The sequence below is a fragment of the Dryobates pubescens genome, chromosome 1 (assembly GCF_014839835.1).
Source record: "Dryobates pubescens isolate bDryPub1 chromosome 1, bDryPub1.pri, whole genome shotgun sequence".
NCBI lineage: Eukaryota > Metazoa > Chordata > Aves > Piciformes > Picidae > Dryobates > Dryobates pubescens.
In genome coordinates, this window is record NC_071612.1 from 12,006,197 (window position 1) to 12,025,468 (window position 19,272).

Genomic DNA, 19,272 nt, shown 5'->3' on the forward strand with positions numbered 1-19,272 from the left:
GACTGAGCACTGACAGAAGAAACTGTGCGCAATTACAATTCTCCTGTAATCAAGACTATTCAAATGAGCCCAGGCTACAATATGACTTGTGAGTACCACCAAGAGAATATGGCCTCAGAGTTCTAGTGGAGCTTTCCATCATACCAAGATGATTTAATGGGGGAACAAACCCTACATAGGCTAGGTCTACCTAACACCTGTATATATTTGACATAAGTTCACTGAAGCCAGTGCTATTTGTTAGCAAAAGTCAATAAGAAAGACAGAAGAGGACCAATAGGATTTTGCCCATGTAGGGACTCAGAGCTACTGCAGGGTGCCATGGATTTCAAGGTCAGCAGGACTGATTCCTGGAAAAGGGGGTCTGACCCTGATACATAATGATAAATCAATAGCAATACCACTGGAATCAACAAAGCCACGCCGAATTAAATCCGATGAGAATTAAATCCTGCATTTATAGGTCTTTGCAGCTTATTTCACAGGTGTTGAACAGCCTAAATGCCTCAAGATGTGACCTGGAATGAAAAATATAAACAAACAGCCTACAGCTCTGTTGCTCCCTGTTTACCCGGGAGTCAATTATTTCCCCAATGGTGTTGTGTTCTGTTTAGGCCAAATACAATGACTGCCAATACCAATATTTTGTTTCCTGGCTTTTCTTTTATAAAAGGTGCATCTGGACTGTGTTGCCTCAGGTGTCTTCTTCAGCAGTTAACACAACAGGTTCCAAATGGTGATCTGGGAATATGGCCTTGACCATAGCATGAACAGCAACGGTGAATAATGACCTGTTCTGCCCATTCCCTCATCTTGAATCTCATGAACTGTTTAAATGTATGGAACACAGTTGAAATTGTGCCTGTACCAAGACTTCCAAGACTTTCTGGACCACTCAGTTTAGGAAAGAGTTGTTGAGTTCCTGGAATGTGTCCAGAGAAGGGCAACAAAGCTGGGGAGGGTTTTGGAGCACAAGCCCTTTGAGGAGAGGCTGAGGGAGCTGGGGTTGCTTAACCTGGAGAAGAGGAGGCTCAGGGGAGCTGTCTGCAACTACCTAAAGGGAGGTTGCAGCTAGGTGGGGTTGGTCGCTTCTCCCAGGCAACCACGAACAGAACAAGAGGACACAATCTCAAGCTGCACCAGGGAAGGTTTAGGCTGCATGTTAGGAAGAAGTTCTTCACAGAAAGAGAGATTTGCCATTGGAATGGGCTGCCTAGGGAGGTGGTGGAGTCACCAGCACTGGAGGTGTTTAAGAGACTGGATGGGGCACCTGGTGCCATAGTTTAGTTGATTAGATAGTGTTGGGTGATAGGTTGGACTCAATGATCTTGAAAGTCTTTTCCAACCTGGTTAATTCTATTCTATTCTAGGATCTGAGACATGCTCTTTTGTTGTTACTCTATAGATTCTTCCCTAATGCTCAGAAAACAGTCTCCATCTCCTCAGAAATATTTTTGACTTACTAACATGTTTGCTGCATCTTGCTTGCTTATCTTCCTCTGAGGAAGTAAAAAAGTGCACAAAATTAAGTAGAGCTCAGATCTTTTTCTGCTCAGAAGTTGTATTTGTCTATACAGAAATGTCAGTCTTCATTTCACCCCATGAAACAGAACCAGCATTTCAGTAACAACCACCTTCTCCTCAATGCAAAAACTCACTCTCCAAGGAAGGAAATGATACCTTTGTCCAGATTCCATACACTCCTTCTCTTGTTGGTTAATCCATGACAGTGTTAGCTAGATTTTCATTACAAGGTATTATTCATAGCTGCTGTTTTCATGAAGCAGCTGGAAAAAACAAGTGAGATTTATGTTCCTTTTTAAATTGCTTGCAATAATTAGTGTTGTTAAATCTTGTCTCTGAAAGAACCTACTGATTTCTCTGTTTTGTTTTGTTTCTTAATAAATACAGAAGCTACAAAGTGAGCTACAAGCACCAGTCAGGCCTGGGCCAGAACAGTATGTTCTCCACATGCTATGCAAAATGTGGTTTAGATGAGGAAATAATCTTAAGTTCTCCAAACAACATTTTAAAAGTAAATGATGGTTGTGTTCACTGGTTTTAATAACTGTACATTATTCTTCTCCAACCTAAAGTCAGACAGGACTTCTTTTTTAGAATAGGAACAAAACTGAGAACCAGATCAGACCTTCACAGCTGACTTCCTAGCTTGACCATTTATACTGCATCCAACTATTATGAAAGTCCTGATCCACGTCAGGCATTCAAACACAAACTCACAAAATCAGGGCTTGTGGTTTGCTCTCATCTCTGCATCATTTACTTTTCCCACTCATTCCATCCTCAACCACAGCTTGCTGTATTGACAGTCCAGGTACTTATTTAAAATAAGTAAACACAATGAGCTCCTCAACCCAAGTTTGCCGTTTTACAACATGTGCTGCTTTTCAGAGGCTGATCCAACAAACCTGCTTCATGACAGCACCAAATAAACACTCTCTGAAACTCTTTTCATTCACAGATTTGTGGGGGTTTTCTGTGTGGTCAGTTTTGTATCTCATCAGTCTTACACTATTTTTGTTGATGCAGGGGCCACCATCCTGGCAGTATAGGTCTCCTTAGTGCAATGGGAAAGACAAGATGAAATACCACGGACAATGACGCAACTCAGCCTTACTGGTTCTACAAGAGGGGACTGATGTTGAACAGACATTGAGGAGGCAAGAAAAAGATAACCTGCTCTAGGAAAGATGACATCATGCCATGCATAGAAAGGACACAGTAACAATATACTAAGTGTATAATGAGAAAGGGTACAAAATAAAGACAGGGAGAAGGCTAAACCTGTAATATTATGAACTTTTATAACTAGAGAAAGTAAAAGCTGGGGAAGGTAGGCAAACAAGTATGATGGAGCTGGGGAAGGAGTCTGGAGTAATGTGCAGAAGACAGTAGTAATAGCTATCAAAAAACTCTATGTACTTCTTTGCTCCACATGTGATAAAAGACTAACAACTTTGATATAAATGATAAAATCCCAGGGCACTGAAATAAATATATAGACATATCAACTTAAATCATTCTTGGATAAAACAGGAAAGTGGCATGCAATTGGATGGGGATTTAGTGTTTGGAAGTATAAAGGCCTATATCTCAGGACAAAAGTGACATTGCCAGAGGAGCAGCTAGCTGCAAAGCTGAGAATCCAAGAAAGACCTAAAAGTGATTGCAGGCAATAGTGTGATGTTACTGAGCAATGCAGGAGAAGGGTCACAGGCATGATGCCATGTCAAAACAACCACAGTGAATGTAGTTTGAGCTGTTCAAGTCTCCACAGATTAGAAAGTAGATAGACAAATTAAAGGAAATACAAATAAGGATAATAAAAATGATCTAAGGAGAAAATAAGAGAGCTAAATTAATATAGTCTATAAATGAGAAGACTCCTGGGCTGAGATCCAACTATAAATACCTTCGAGGTACTGCATGTAGAGGAAAGTAATTAATCTAGCTCAAAAGATAGTAGGACAAGAAGCAATTGCTTGAATTGAGGAATGGAAAAATTCAGGGTATATCATCAGAAAAAAAGTTATTTAAAGAGACACATCTGCTCAACAGAGCAGATTCCCAAGGTGGTAGCCAAAGTACACTTACTGTATGCAACCAACAGGATGAATAAGGAAGGGGCTCTGGGAAGTGCTGCAGTCACAGCTTTCTACGCTCCAAAAAGATCACCATGGTCCAACTTACTGATCTTTTACTCTCTCTCTTTATGGGTTATCTGAAAGAATTCTCCTCTATTAAAAACAAACAAACAAAAAACAACCAAACCCAACCAACCATACCAACACAAACCAAACAAAAAACCCCAATAAAATACCCCCCAAATCTATGTATTTATGTGGTGACAATACATCCACACCAGAGCTCTGAAATGGGGGTGAGCAGAACTCCAAAGTGCGGTGAAGAAAATGGAAAACCTCTCTAAATCTCTGCTGGCTTTTCAGTGATGTGTGCAACATGAATCTGATGGGTAGCAGGCAGGACAGTGTCAGCAAGACAAAACCTGCTGATCCAGGTGGCAGATTATTCGGAATATCTCAACATCAAGGTCAAAGGCTGAAGTGGGAACTACCTCTTCTGATACTCATGGTCTTCTCCAGCCTTGTGTTAAAGAGATTCTGAATGGAAGCTTTCAATGCCACTGCATAAATCATTCACTTTTATTAATGATTACCTGAAACCCAGCACCAGCAGTACTGAACAACCCTCAGGAGCTCTCAAATACACTTGCATTGAGAAAATAAAACAAAAATCCCCAAACATTTGCAGCACACCTTACAATTTTCAATGACCAATGTGTACACACAAATGTGAGGAATATAAAACCCAAGTACCATTAGACCCCCCCTTAAACATAACCCGTCCCAACTGCACTCACCAATCGGGACTTCTGTCCCCTCCTCAATGTAGATGGGCAGTGGTGATTCCTCCATAGGATGAGGCACTGATGGAAAGTAATGAATTGTGGTAGTATTTGTCGCAAAGTGACTACAATAAGATGGTCCCTCTCTTATCATTACAACTACACATGGCTGGTTACTGTCACAGAGTCCTTTCTCAAAGTGGTCACCTCCTGTCACAGTGACTGGTCCAAACCACAGTCTTGAGGGGTTAATCCCCACCAAGCAATCACCGTCACAGGAGTCAACCTCCTCTGAAGAGGGCCTAAGAGAGATCCCTGTCCTGGATGCTTCATGATCCTGCCATTTCACTATAGCCTTGCTAATCCTGCCCCTGCTGGAGTTTAACTCTTTTGGAAACTCACATAGTTGTAGAAGCCAAGGGGAGCCAATGCACAGACAGGCACAGACAGAGTTATCAAGTCATAGTTGTAATATTTCATGCACAGAACCAGAAGAGAGAGGCTCTGATGCTCAAAGCTTGCTGCTAGCTGTTGAAAAGCCACAGCAGGTGATGGAAGGCTGCACTGCAAATGGCCTCTGGACCACAAAACTTTTCATTACTCATTCATTTTGGAGTGTATGTATTGGACTTAGGAAGCTCCCAATTATTTATTTGCGATACTGCAATCTCCAGACAAAATTCTTAAGATCTGTGCTGCACCGTTATTCTGCAGTTTCCAGACACCATACAGTCACTGCTGCAGCACTCATCTGTTTGTGGTGTTCTCTGTTTGGGAGCTTCTTCCATTAAAGGTGGGTTTGTTGCACAATTTCCCATTTAAAAATCTCTGGGGAGCATGTGCTTTGCAGGCTTTTCAAGAGGTTTGAATTTCCTGTGCGAGAACAAAATAATAATGAACTACAAATGTTGAAAATGGCCTTCTGGAATTCTTCCTCCTTTGTTACCTTTTAAAAATGATGATGTGCTTTCTCAAAGATACAAACTCTTAAGTCAGCCTCAGCTAGGATTCCAGCTGCAGGGAAGGGCAATTCTTTAAGTCTTTATGGGGTATCCTTCAATTTCTGCTGGCCCTTTCCCTCCTCCCCCCCGCCCCAGTTGTCTTATGATATCCATGAAACCAGCCAAAGAACACTTGTGGTTTAAAGCTATTAAATAAAGCATCTTACAATGTTTCTGCTAGAAACACAACCAGAATAAAGTGTTTTCAATAGATGCTTGACTAGCAACAGGCTTAACGTAAAACTCAAGCTGGCGCTTTGCGGGATGCAAAGGGCTCCCAGGTCCCTCACCTAAGCCCACTCCTCACTCATGTAGAAGATGAAGGGAAGCACAGGGGAGAGGAAGAGCAGAACACAGTCGCCTACAGAACTACCATACAAGCCACAGAAACCATGGTCTACCAGGGTGCCTTGCGCAAGCCACTTTTATCTAGAAGCTGAACTAACATTCCAGCTCAACAATAGCAAAAACACATTTGTTACCACACGGCGTTTTGCTACACATTAACCAGCAGTTGCTACGCAAGCATGATGGAGTGCTGCAATTCCAAGATACAGGTTATTTTTCAAGAAAAAAAAAGAATAAATAAATAAATTTTAAATGTTGACTTTGGGGAGATCAGCCTGAGGTGAGCGCTCGTGGGCCTTGCCATGCCACTGGACGCAGTACATGCTTGGGAGTTATGTGCAAAGCGGGCCCTGCATTGGGAGCAATGCAGTCCTTTTCCTGGCCAAGCTAATTTTGCATTAAGGCAATGAGTGTCTTCACCTACACAGCCCCTTGAAACGTTTCATCAGGTTTATCTACTAGGAAGAAACACCAGAGCAGAACTTCCTATGCTACTCAAAAAGGTGTCAAATCTGCAATCTGCAAGCAAACCAGGTCACTAGATGGTGTGGTAAAAAAAACCAACAACCTGTTGTATTTTGATGACATGCAGCTTTCTTGGTCTCATGAAGAATACTGTACCAGGCTCACCTAGACTGAGCAGTCAGTCTGGAGCCAAATGCTTCCACAAAACTTTTGCACCAGTATTCACCAATGGCTGGTGGCATCTACTCTTATTTTAATGGGTATCACCATAGGCAGTAGAAAAAGCCTGAAATACCTACAGGGTATTTGAGGTCAAATACACATCCTCACGCTCTCTTACTCACTCACACACATGCACACCCTAGCACACATGCACACAAACAAATGGCTCTATAGGCAGAACTTGGATTCTGTAGGATCCAAGGCAGAGAAGCTGTCTTCTGTCACAAGGTTTGGGAATCAAGGACTCTGGGGTGCTAAAAGAAGCTCTTACTTACAGGTCTCCTTTGCTTTGGGCAAACCACTTTAACATTATCCCTCCAGGATTTACACATGAGCTTTATGGGCATGCTGCTTAAATGTCTGCAAAGTGCTTTGTGATGGTTTCTAAACTCTGCAGTGATACGCACAGAAGAACTGCACAGATAGATTTGAGGTAACAGTTGCTGAGCATTATTACTGTATAACTACAGCCTATTTTTACATGCTCTACACTTGGTTTCTATAAACAGATGGTAAATGTTCAGTATTTGAACGTTTTAATGAGCTTTACAACCCTTTCATGATTTCATAAACAAGCATAAATAACACTTACATGAACAAGAGTCTCTCCTGAATGGATTTTCTCTTCCTGTTTGAAAAAACAAAAACACACAAAAAAAAAAAAAAAGAGAGAAAAAGAAAAGGCAAAAAAAATATTTTAAAGGAAAAAAAATTGTTCTAGCAAGGTAAGTCAGACATGTTTCAATGTTATCATGCATAGTGTTTTCTGAATTTCATCAGTATGCACTTATATTTGAAGAACATCAAGACATTGGACGCAGTAACCAACGGCAAAACAGGAGATTATTTCTCACTTGTTTCATCCTATGTAAAACACCACAGAAAATTTGATTGTATCTGTCTCAGGAGCAAGGAAATTGCACTGCAGCAGTGAAATAAAATGCAAATACAATGTGATCTGAAGGGGAAAAGGAAGAACTTTAAACTACATTCCAGCTGACTGATAACCCTGCATCTCACTGTATGGCTGCTCTCCTACCTCTGGGCAGCCTACCTGCAACACCCTAAAAGCAGGGCACTCCTGCTGTGTTTTGGCACAGCGTCATTGTTTTTCCACACCAGCACTAAAGCACCAACTGTGTTCAAACACAGGTTGGGCACTCACAGTAGTGAAGGCGTTCTTCAAAGCTGTGAGCATTCTGGGTGACAGAGAACCACAACAGGAAGCACAGCAACTGCTAAAATGCACAAGCCTTCCCAAGAGTCCATGGTTCTAACAGCCACCCTCCTGTGGCTGCGTGCCACCCGCTCTGCTTCCTCCCACCTAAAGCTCACTGGCAGGGCGTGGGCTTGATTCACATTCCCCTTCCACCAACCTAGCTGGTGGGTTTGGTGGATGCTCTTAGAGAGTTGGCACTGAGCACTTTTTGGCTGGTGTAAATCTACATGCATTGGAAAACAGAGACTGATGTAAATGCAGAAAATGCTGTAGGACATCAGCCACAGTTTCAGTCACAGACTGGCAGCATGATAGTCCTTCTGATGGCAGGTTTGGGGGATAAAAAAGAACAATGAAAAGTGGCAGTTTCATTTAATTTCTACCACAGTATCTTACATCAATATTAGCTACCCTGTAAGCTATTTAAAGGGTATTGCCCAGACTTTACATGCCTTGGGATGATACTCAGCTAGCACAAATCAATTAAATCCATGACACTACAACAGCTGAGGATTCAAGTAAATATGCATGTATGGAAGAAATTCAACAAATACTAAATCACTGCATTTGCACCCTCATGCTTTTCTTCCAAATGCCAAGGACCCAAGCCCACAACTAGCCACGCCCCCCCCCCCCCCCAAGACTAGCATTAGAATAAAACTGAGTTCTGTGTATGAACCTTCAGAGGACTGGACACAGGGTTACTTTAAAAAAACATAATCCTGATCCATTCCTGTCATGTAAATTAAGTTAGTGATGAGAGGTAGTCAAAGGCACTAATCCTACTGGGTAATCTATTCAAAGCTGTACTTCTTAAATGATCTGCAATTTATTAGTATGGCCAATCAAATAAGCATTACTTGCAAAAGGCTTTTACCACCATGTCTCTCCCATTCATTTTTATGTGCTGTAATGTGGTAAAATTTAAAAGAAACAAATCAGCATAATCTTTTCAGAGTTGTTTGCCAGCGTAATTAAAAGCCTGGGTAGGGCACCACTGCAGGGACTCCCCTTACTAGTGGAACTGGCAGTGCTGCTGTCGGGGCATTGGGGCAAAACTACAAGGCACTGTAATAATTAAAACAGTAAAGGATTGCTCCTGAGTCTTGAGGTGCATTGATGAAAATCCTGGGAGCATCACTTGCCTGGGAAACATGGTAGCCTGCTGAAAGGCTTGTGTCTGAGAGACTCTTTGGAAAAACCCATCCCACAGGACTTGGCTAGAAGCCACTGAGATAGAGCTCAGTCTTGGTCAGGCAGAGTATTGATTTAAGGAAAACTCACTGAAATACTTGCAGTGATTAGCCGTAAGACAAGATCCTTGCTGAGGCTTTACAAACAGAACCATGCTCAGGCACGAGAGGTTTCCCAAGCACTGTGCAGCAAGAGTAAGCCAATGCAAAGTGTCTTACAATTTTATCAGGGCAATGTCACACCTTCATAATGCACTTCACACACACTGAAGCCTGCCACAGCCACAGCATTTCACCTCTGACATTTAAGAAACCTCCAGGTGATCCACCTGAAAGCTACAAATTAGTGACCACCACCAAAGGGTTGTATCTCAAATTTTGCTCTTGTTTACAGCAAAGTAAAACAAAATTAAAAGCAGTAACATTTGAACCATTCCAAATGTCTATTGGATTCTAGACCAAGACCCCTAAACAAACAGAAAAGAATCCCCAGGATTTTGATCTAGCACCCCCAAGCACGCAGGCCACCTTCAAATTTCACAGTGCCACCTGCAATCCCCTGCTTTTTGCAATATATGATAGCAAATACCCCTAACCTCACATAGCAAAAGCAGCAGGTTAACGAATGACATCACGAAGCGCCCTGTCCCGGTCCTGGGGTCCGGTCCCGCCCCAGCCGCAGGGCAGCCCGGGGTCCCCAGGGCGAGGGACAGGCGTCTGTCGCCCTCCAGTGGGTACAGCCTTAAAGCCGCCTAAACCGGGAGAGAGATGTGAAGGGGAAGGGACAGAGAAGGTGAGAGGCAGGCAAATAGAGACGGCGGGGGGGGGGGGGGGGGGGGGCAAAGCAGAGAAGAGGCAGTTGAAGAGGAAACATGAAGATGCTATCTCCGTATGTGCCAAAAATAAAGTTTCCAGTGTCAGTTTAACCAGGGTAACAAAGACATCCTCCCGCTATGCTTGTGCTTCAGCCTCAACTCAATGAGGGCGAGGGACACTGTCATGCTGCTGGCTGCCTCGACTGCTCACACATTTTGTTTCAAAAAAAACCCCCAGTGGAATCTTTCCATAACACTCATCCGAAGGTAGGCAATGCCAAAAAGCAGCGAGCCTGCCCAAAAGCAGATCTAGAGGTAAACACTGTAAACAACCATCAAGGTTTTCACCAAAGAAGCCTCTCCTCTCCGAATTCCACAGCAGCAGGTTTTAACGAGCTGATTTATCCTCAGACCTAGAGCCATAAAATCTAAACCGGTAGCAACTGTCACCTGAGCTCCGATTTACAAAGCTGATGGCACGTCCCCCAGTCAGGCCTGCCTCACGGTTTTTTTTTTTTTCTCTAGTCCAAAACTCAAAACATTGTGACATGCAAGCAATAATAAAAAAAAAAAAAGCCTGCAGTTACCAAAATAGCACTATCAACGTAACCAGCTCCCCTCGGCACATTTTCTTAATGCCTTTCCCAATACGGTTAAAAAAATAGGAACAAGCACCAAAAAAAATCTCCATCTTTACACCTTGGCACAAACTGTGCTGAAATACGTGCAGGGTTGTATTTCTTCATGTTTATCTGGATCCTTTCCCAATACTTCCCCCCTTCACCTCCCCATCGGTGCTTTCCTTTAAACGTAGCTCTTATTAAACAACAGAAATCAGCCTTTACCATCTCTAAATATAAAGTTTTGCCACTCACAGAGCTGCCTAAGGAAAACACAGCTCGCTTTTTGCTTCATAAATAACACATACTCTGCACACTTCTTCGCCTGTGTGAAATGAATTCTCACATGTTCTTATATGGAAACCTTGCAAGTCCTCCCACGTGCCGCCCAGCACATCAGGCAGAGATGGACATTCATTATGTTAAAGCCAGCGGGTGAATTTCGGATCCGAGTTACCCCAAAACAAACACAGAATTACCACCCCTTCGCACCAAGCTGAGCTCAGTAACCTGCCCTGTGCAGTCCCTGTGTTTTATTTTCAAGCCACGATCACTGCTTTGATTTCAGCATGCTGAGACACAAGGAAATAAAAGGAAAGCCAGGGGATGAAAAAGGCAGAAGCAGCAGCAGTGTTACCCACCAGGTAGGCCCATTAGCATCGGATGCAGTATTGCCTGTACCAGCCTCTTCACTTGAGGTTAGCGCACGGCAGCCACAAAAAATACAGCGGGGAGGGGCGGGAAGGAGAGAAAAACAAAAGGGCAAAAATAGCCGTGGAGAGAAGCGTGCTCCGTAGATGAGCTGGAGGACCGCCAGCAAGTGGGTAATTGCTGCAAACTGTTATCGCGAAAAAAAGTTCACGTAAGGTGGGGGGGGGGGAGGGGGGTGGAGGTAACAGGGGGGGGATGAAACCCTAAGCGGGGAAAAAATATCCACAGAGGTGAAGAGGCAGCTGGGGAGCAGAGGGGATTGAAAGAAAAAGAAGGAATACATAAATAAATAGAGGGGGGAAGGGAAAGCACGCCCGGGAGCACCCCCGAGGCAGCGCGGACAAAGGGAGGACGCTGATGCTGCCCGGCCCGGCCCGGTTCGGCTCCGCTGGGCGCAGAGCGGCCGCCCTTTGTTCGTCGCGGCAGAGGGGGCGATCCGCGCCTCTCCGCGCAGCTCCGCACCAGCCCCGCCGCCGCTGCCGGAGCATCCGCAGCCCTGCCGCCCGCCCGCCAGCTAGCCCGGGAGGCGCCGGTACCTGCGTCCGCTGGCCGCGGTGCCTGCGCGCCGCTGCGCCCCTGCGGCCGTGCGGCGCGTCCGGCGGAGCGGTGCGGCGCGACTAGCAGCGCCGAGCGGGAGGAAACTGTAATTTATAAGCGCTTTCTTCCTGACCTCTCGTGTCTGTTGTCTAATGAGGGAGCTTTGAGCATCACCCATCCTGCTGAGTGGAAAAACACCGGCACGGCCTCTTCTTTGCTGGGGAGGGGGGAGCCTAAAGGAAGGGGTGTGGGGGAGGAGGGGCCATGCCGCAGACACGGCGGCGGAGCCCGGGCTGGCAGGCGGCCGCGGGGCGGCGGGGAGGGGTGGGCGGGTGCGGGGCAGCGGCCGCTGAAGCCCGGGGGGGGGGGCCGGCCCGGGCCGCCCGCCTTCCCCTGCGGGCTGCCCCCGAACCGGCCCGGCAGGAGCCGGCCCTCGTCCCGCGGCTGCCGGGGCGGGGAACGCAGCGGGGGGCTGCCTGCTGCGCCTCTCTTCTCTTTAATTTTTTATTTCTGTACATTTCTTTTCCTAAATTATGATTTTTAATTTTTTTTTTTATCTTCACACAAAGAGCGCCCTTCTCGCAGACAAAGCATCCCCCGGCGTTGCCACCGGCGCTGCCCGTGCTTGTGCCCGGACCCTGATTTTGCTCCTCCGCGGCCACGTTCTCCCTCCGGGCGGATGGCGGGGATTCGGACTCTGGACCCGGTATCGCTCGGCCAGGCATTTGGGGCATTTACCCGTCTCCTGCCGGGGAAAGAAACGAGAGGGTGGCCTGGCAGGTGCCTGGGAGACCGGGATTTCGCCGCTTTCTCTGTCTCCTCCCAAAGGAGCAACTCTCCAGCACCGGTCAGTCCCGCTCAGAGATGGAGAACAAAGTACGGCAGGGATGACTGGTAGGAGAAAGGTTCTGGGCAACATTTTATCCTGCGATGTATTTCATTGCACCGAAAGCCCGTGCTTTTCTCCTGCCGGCGAACGGGTCTGTGCCTCAAATATGGCTTTGCTCTCCTGCCCCCATCTCCTCTAGTTCTGTTAATGGAAGGATACAGCAGCACACACACTGGCCGGGCATTTTTATACGACCCCTACTGAAGGTTTAGTCAGGCACTCTGTGCTACAAAATACTGCTTGCATTGATGGGGGCAGAGTAATGGGGGGAAGCAGGTTTTTGGCCAAGTGTGGTTCGCAGAAGTCCCACAGTGCTAACCTTGTACCGGGAACCGTGGGGAGGGACCAGAGAAAAGCAAACGGTCCCCACAGCCACGCTCTCCCAGGCGCTTTCCTAGACACAAGACCCCACCTTCCTACACCACAAACCAGGACAGCAGTCACTAGGCGACACACCTTTGGAGCCATCGCCCATGCATAGGCTGCCGGAGGATCAAATTCCATCACAGCAGCCTCCAAAGCGATCTCTAGACCTCCTCCACTGGTTCATGCAAAACCGCAGAGCTGCACCCCTTCTGCACAGTCCTTGCTGGCAGCACAGCATGCCAAATACAATGTGCCACAGTCGTGCACGCAATTTTCCCTGACTCCAGTGCACTCTGGTTTCCCAGTATCCGAGCTGATTTGCGAAGTAAGTCTCGTAACCGGAACATACATACAGATATCGGATATATGCAGCTAATTGATAACATATCTCCTCTAAACAGCCTGGTTTAAACTAATAACATGCTGCCACCTATGTCTTCTGATTCAGGTTTCTATCGTACTGCAGCTTGGGATTCATAGGCATCCTTTGCTAAAGCATTCTGTGAGATTCCATGGGGGACCACAAACAGGCAGCTCTGGCTGCACTAGGGAGTGAAGCAAAGCCTTCCACACCCTTGCAGCCGCTTGTTCAGTCGTGGTGAGGATGTCTCAATGCTGATTAGGAACCAGCAGTCACATTGGTGAAGTGTAAGTGGTGGCTGGAGCCTCATCTGTGCTCAGGATCCTGCCAGCACAGCTGTACCGCTGACAGCAGTGGAATATTTTCCTCAAGTTCTCTAGGGGAATCAAAGCCTGCATTTTCTGTCTCTGGCTCTGCCTTGTTCTCCTGCTCTTCACTCATTGAAAAAAAAACACAAACATACAAAGAAACCCAACCAAACAAAAAAAAAAAAAACAGTCACACAAAGCACATGGTTGCTGTCTGCTGTTTTGGTGGGTGTTTTTTTTTTTGGTGGGATTTATTTGTTTGTTTGTTTGTTTTTAAAAAACGTTTGGGGAGAAAAAGCCAACAGCCAAAGCTGTTTTGAAGTCAGAGGCATGTAAACAGTACCTGGAACTAAATAGAATAATAATAATAATTAGTCCTTTTGTGTCATAAATAAGCATATGGCTGTCTGCTGTTTTGTTGTGAGACAGCACAACTTCTGAGAATATGCCACGAGGATGATCAGAAGGCTGGAGCACCTCTCCTATGGAGACAGACAGAGACTTGGGGCTATTCAATCTGCAGAAGAGAAGGCTCCAAGGAGACCTTATTGTGGCCTTCCGGCATCTTAAGGGGGCCTACAAGAAAGCTGGGGAGGGTATTTTTAGGGTGTCAGGTGATTATAGGAATAGGGGAAATAGAGCAAAAATAGAAATGAGTAGATTCAGATTGGATGTTAGGAAGAAGTTGTTCCCCATGAGGGTGGTGAGACACTGGAACAGGTTGCCCAGGGAGGTGATAGAAGCTTCATCCCTGGAGGTTTTTAAGGCCAGGCTGGATGTGGCTCTGGGCAACCTGATCTGGTGTGAGGTGTCCCTGCCCATGGCAGTGGGGTTGGAACTGGATGATCCTTGAGGTCCCTTCCAACCCTAACAATTCTATGATTCTGTGATTTGGAGGAACTTTGCCTTCAGCTGCAGCAGCATATGGCAGCACTAATGCCTCTGGCTCCTCTGTCTCTCTTACATAACAAAATCACAAGTTAGAGCCCAAATTGCAAAGCATAAGCATGTGCACGATATTAAGCATGTAAATGGTGCCTGAAACTTCCATCCTTTTTCCTCTAATCTCTTAGTACTTTTACTTCTGCAGTTCTGTTGATTTCAGTGTGCCATTCATAGTGTAACCAAGACTGACCCCTTAAAACCCCCACCATGAAGGCATTACCCCAAACTTAACTCAGGCCAGAATCACTCCTGTTGCAGGCAGGTGTAGTTCAAATGACTTGCACAGCAGACCAAGAGCATATCCAGCATTATGATACTATGGAGAGCAGAACATCATGTTGTCGTGGCTGCTCTGCAGACCAGGTTTTCGCACCCCAGCGCAATGCACGGGTTAACAATCACCTTCCTTTGCATTCCCCCTCTTTCTTAGAGATTGTTTGTTTCTGTTCACATGCGGAGTTGTTTCTGGAGTTTGAAGGTGTTGCATGCTGATACAGTGCACACCTCTTGTATCTGTTTAATCCAATAACATAACTCTTTTTTAATCTCCACGTCTGGGTCACAGGGTTTAAAAAAGACTCTGGGCCAAATCCCCAGCTTGGCTACAATGCGTGGAAATCTACTGAGAAGGCATAGAAGCCAGAAGAGATTCACTGTATTTGCACCCTGTAAAAGAGGTCTCGAGGGGCAGGGATGCGAGTGCCTAATTTCACAGATGGATGCATATTAACACAAGCATATAGCACAGATCAGATTCCTATCAGGTGAGGTGGAGGGAGGGATATCACATCAGGATCTAAAATATGCTCATCAGCAAATTCTTGTTCATTTTAAAATCAAAATGGATTTAACGTGTCTTCCTTTTCATCCAGGATGAAAACCTGTTTCTCTTCACTGTGTGGCAGCTCAAGGTAATATGATGTTTTCTGGACTGAGGACCAAGGCATAGAAAGAGCATGGAAAAGGGTTTGCAGGGCTTGGGAAGATTTTTACATATAAACATAAAAAAGGTGAGCCGGCACAAAGTCCAGCAGAACAAGGGACAAGCGGACATCACTGTCTGTAAAGAAAGATGTGAACAAGAATGGCAAAAAGAGGGCCTGAATAAGTCCATTGCATTAATGCTTCTCCAAAGAGCAATTCCCTAAACAAAGATAGATGGGGGCAACCTTCAGGGTTCTCTTCTGCATAGCAAAGGATCTTGAGCTTACAAAAGAGAGGCAGATTTTGTAAGGGATTTGCACATCATGCAGTGACTCTGGGTTGCAGATTTTAGTCATCACTAAACCAGGGAATAAAATTGTTGCTGCTGCTGCTATTACATACCAGGATATATCTCACTAATCCATGAAATCCACTAAGTTGCTGTACTTTTAGCCTGTGTTTATTTTGGATGAAATTATGGCTTGGACAGATAATTTTTCTTGGCTTATCCACTTAAATCATATATAAATAAGATATCAAAGAGAAATCAAAATATGCCCTGTGTTTTTAGTACACTCTCCACCATGTGAAACTGACAGTGATGAAGTCCTGCACCCAGTTTACAAATCGAACACAAAGGCAAGCTCAAAAACACTGATCTTCTTGAAAGGTAGCCCAAATGGTCTTTAAAGTATCTCAATTAAAATCTACAGGAGGCCTATTCTGCTTATATTTGAGACTGCCCAGACATTATGGGATTGTCTCCACTGGCCCTTTCCTTACACCAAGCTAAATACTTGTTAATTTGAGGCATTTAGAAAGTCTGAAAGTCTGGAGTACATCATATCAGAACACCAGTCAAGTTTAGAGATGCTTGCTCCTTTGCATGGGCTGCTTCCTGAAGTGAGAAGCAAGCCCAGAGGAACTACACAGCCTGGAACCAAAGTGGTCCCACTGGCTTTTGGAGAAAGTGAATCAACTCAAGCTAATTGACAGTCAGATACCTAGAAATAGAAAACTCTAATATATCCAAAGGGATCCACTGGGATTTTGAAGAGCTTCTGGGCAATTTAAAGTCCTTGAAAGGAATGCAGTATAGAATGAAAGAAATATAGGTATTATTAAAGAATGTCTCCAAACTGAAAGCCAGCTGGTTTCATAAAAATGAACTAAAACCCAATACCAGGTACTGTCTCCTGCTGGATGCTGCATGCACTGTATGTTTTGCATTTTTTAAGTCACTCCTAAAACAATGGGGGGGGGGGTGGGAGGGGGGTTGGTCACTGTTGCTATTGGGAGGTACAGTAAAAGCAGTATGCATAAATGAGGCTAAAGTAATCTAGTTTAAAAACCCCAAAACACCTGAACAATGTGCTTTCAGCTTCAATTCATGGCCGGTCATTTAGGATCAATTTTTATTTTATACATATATATAAAATATATCTTATATAATTTATTATATATATATATTTCTTTTTTTTAAGATAAAAATTCAGAAAGGATTTTGAAGGGCGACTGTTTCCCTTTAAGATTAATGATAAACACACTTGTGTGTTCAAGGGAGACTAGATCCAGTGTTATGTAACGGGATAAAGAAACAAAATCCTTTTTCCTTGAATTAAAATAACCAGTTTGTGTGTGGATTTTAGGCAATCGCTGACAGCTCAGGCAGCCTATTTTCTTTCACAATTGCATTCCACGGGCTAAAATCGACAACTTAAAACTTTTCAAGAGAATCATCACCGTTAAAGACAGTAAACGTTAAAGACAGTAAACGTTTGTTTGTTCGGTTCAACGACAACTTTGCTCTTAGAGGATTGTTCCCCACCCCGAGGAAAATTCTGCAGTACTTGCCCTGTCCAAAAAAACCCAAGTTTGAGCTCATCTTTTTATTTCATGTGGTATTAGTAAATCCAATTATTGCATTTCCCAGGTTTTTCCTCTTTAATCCTCTTACCTTGTACTAGATGTATGGTAATTTATCGCTTTGAATCATTTTTTTGTTTTTGCCTGAGCTGTTACATAATAGTTCTTAGAAAAATCTTGCAATGGCTGCCTAAATTTGCCAAAAATGGGACAAAAATCATCAGGTAATGGCTTTTAAAATGTTGACATTGGTGGTTGTTGGTGGTTATTTTTTTTTTGCTGGCTCCTCTCTTAGGAGATTAAGAGAGGGGGGGAAAAAAAAGGCACAAAAGAAAATCATTTTGTACCATTGAATCTGCGTTTTCCACTTCTGTGTTTGACAAAACCACTCATACCAGAACTTCTGCATCAGAATTCGATACATAAAGTTCCTCTTTACCACGTGAATTCAATTTTCCAAAAGAAGGCAAATGATACTATTAATAACCGAGGTACAAGCCCTGAAAAGGCAAAGTCTCTGAATGTGCTTGCTGCAAAAAAAAATGTCATCTTGTTGGATCTAATTCTGGAGTCATTATTTGACACAATGCAGAACAGCTCAAGATTTGCATAGAAAGGCACTGCTGAGTTAAGGTGATACTCACTCTTGCATGAAAGAAGCATGTATGTGCTTTCCTGCGCTACTCAGACCTTTGTATGCAGACCAGAGTAAATCCTCCTTATGCTGGCATGCCTTTGCACATGTCCACACTTAACAGTTTGCGTACTGAAAGGAAAGCTTCAAGTCTGAGCAGTTTCAGTGACATTCCCTCAGTTGAGAAAGCCTCTGTTAGTGCTACTCCAGCAGTACAACACATGCTTGGAGATGATGCACATTTTGAACACGCCTCTTTTCCTTTTAATAACATACCTACCACGCTACAGCTAAATATTCTGCTCATGGGAGCCTGCAGAAAGATTTTCCTGGGCTCACAAACAAAACAGCTCCTGCAAAGCCAAGATGGTTACACTGATGCTGCAAAGGTGATATGAGAATTAGGAAGCCATAGGAAATGTAGGCCAGGATATTAGGAAGAAGCTGCAGCATCCCCACTGAAAGCACTGAAAGTTCATAAGGTTCTGAGGCTACCATACAGGACCACTTCCATTTGGAGCTGGCCACTGAGCTGGACAGGCTTGGCCTGACCACATCCCAAGTGACAACAGGCATCTCAGTGGAAAATAGTCCAGAAATGTATGCAGTCAAGCTCTCTCAACTTCTGTGACTGATTTAGACAAGCTGATAGATCAAACTCACCAAAGAGGAGTAAGAGTGATCACATGAGTGAATTCTTATACACCCATAGGTCTTTCTATTTGCTTCTGGGTCTCTCTGCTCCCTTCCTTCTCAAAGTGATGGTGAAACACTTACAGAGAGTGTATAAAAAACAGTCTTTTAAAGTATCTAGTTTATTCTGACAAATTACACTGGCAGGTGTAGGCAAACAGTAAGAGAAAGCATTGTAAGAAACAAAAAAACATTCCCAGGTGCATGCTTTCACCAGTTCAGATGGATAGAATTTCTAGCTAGGTGAACTGATGCACTGCAAGCGGAGAGGAAAAGGACATCAAATGCTTGAGCATCCAGAAGAAACAGAGAATTTCAAATAAACCTCTGGCTATCCAGTAACTGCTCATCCAGTTACATGATTTTAATTAACAAAACTGGAAAGCAAGCATGTAATATCAACTTGAAAATGCAGCACTTCAGTTTTCCAGGCTACCAGTCCAACTGCAAAACAAATTGCTTGCATCTGGTGGCAGGGGAGACAGAGCTGACTTTGGGAGCTTCACTTTTAACTGTCAGAGCGATGTAGCAGCATCCACTGTACTACCCACTTATGGAGGTTCAGACAGCTCCTGGCATGCCCATGCCTGCCATCCTCTGGCACAGCTTGGGTACAAACACTTCAAGTATTACCCACATGCTCCGAGGAGGATGCCTTGGCTTTCACCTCTGCAGCAGCACGTCACTCTGGAGGGCAGCAACGCTACTGAGGAGAGGCCAGCAGCTTGCAGGCTTGGGTGACCTTGAGCCTCCCTAAGCAGTTACCTT

At 44.5% G+C, this 19,272-nt stretch overlaps 1 protein-coding gene across 9 annotated transcripts in view; it reads right to left on the reverse strand.

Annotated features, from left to right (window-relative positions):
• The window catches only part of SLC6A6 (solute carrier family 6 member 6), a 56,204-nt gene extending 44,479 nt beyond the window's left edge, over window positions 1–11,725 (reverse strand). For 2 of the 9 annotated variants that reach the window (XM_054161435.1, XM_054161418.1), the window contains exons 1-3: window positions 11,518–11,717; window positions 7,016–7,051; window positions 4,403–4,468 (exon numbers count right to left, since the gene is read on the reverse strand). In XM_054161435.1, the coding sequence (XP_054017410.1) occupies window positions 4,403–4,457 (55 nt within the window). In that variant the 5' untranslated portion in view covers window positions 4,458–4,468; window positions 7,016–7,051; window positions 11,518–11,717. Of the gene's footprint in view, window positions 1–4,402; window positions 4,469–7,015; window positions 7,052–10,911; window positions 11,087–11,517 lie in introns of those variants that run through there. The other 7 variants (XM_054161412.1, XM_054161404.1, XM_054161426.1 and 4 more) reach the window with 6 other exon arrangements.
• Between the last annotated feature and the right edge of the window lie 7,547 nt (window positions 11,726–19,272).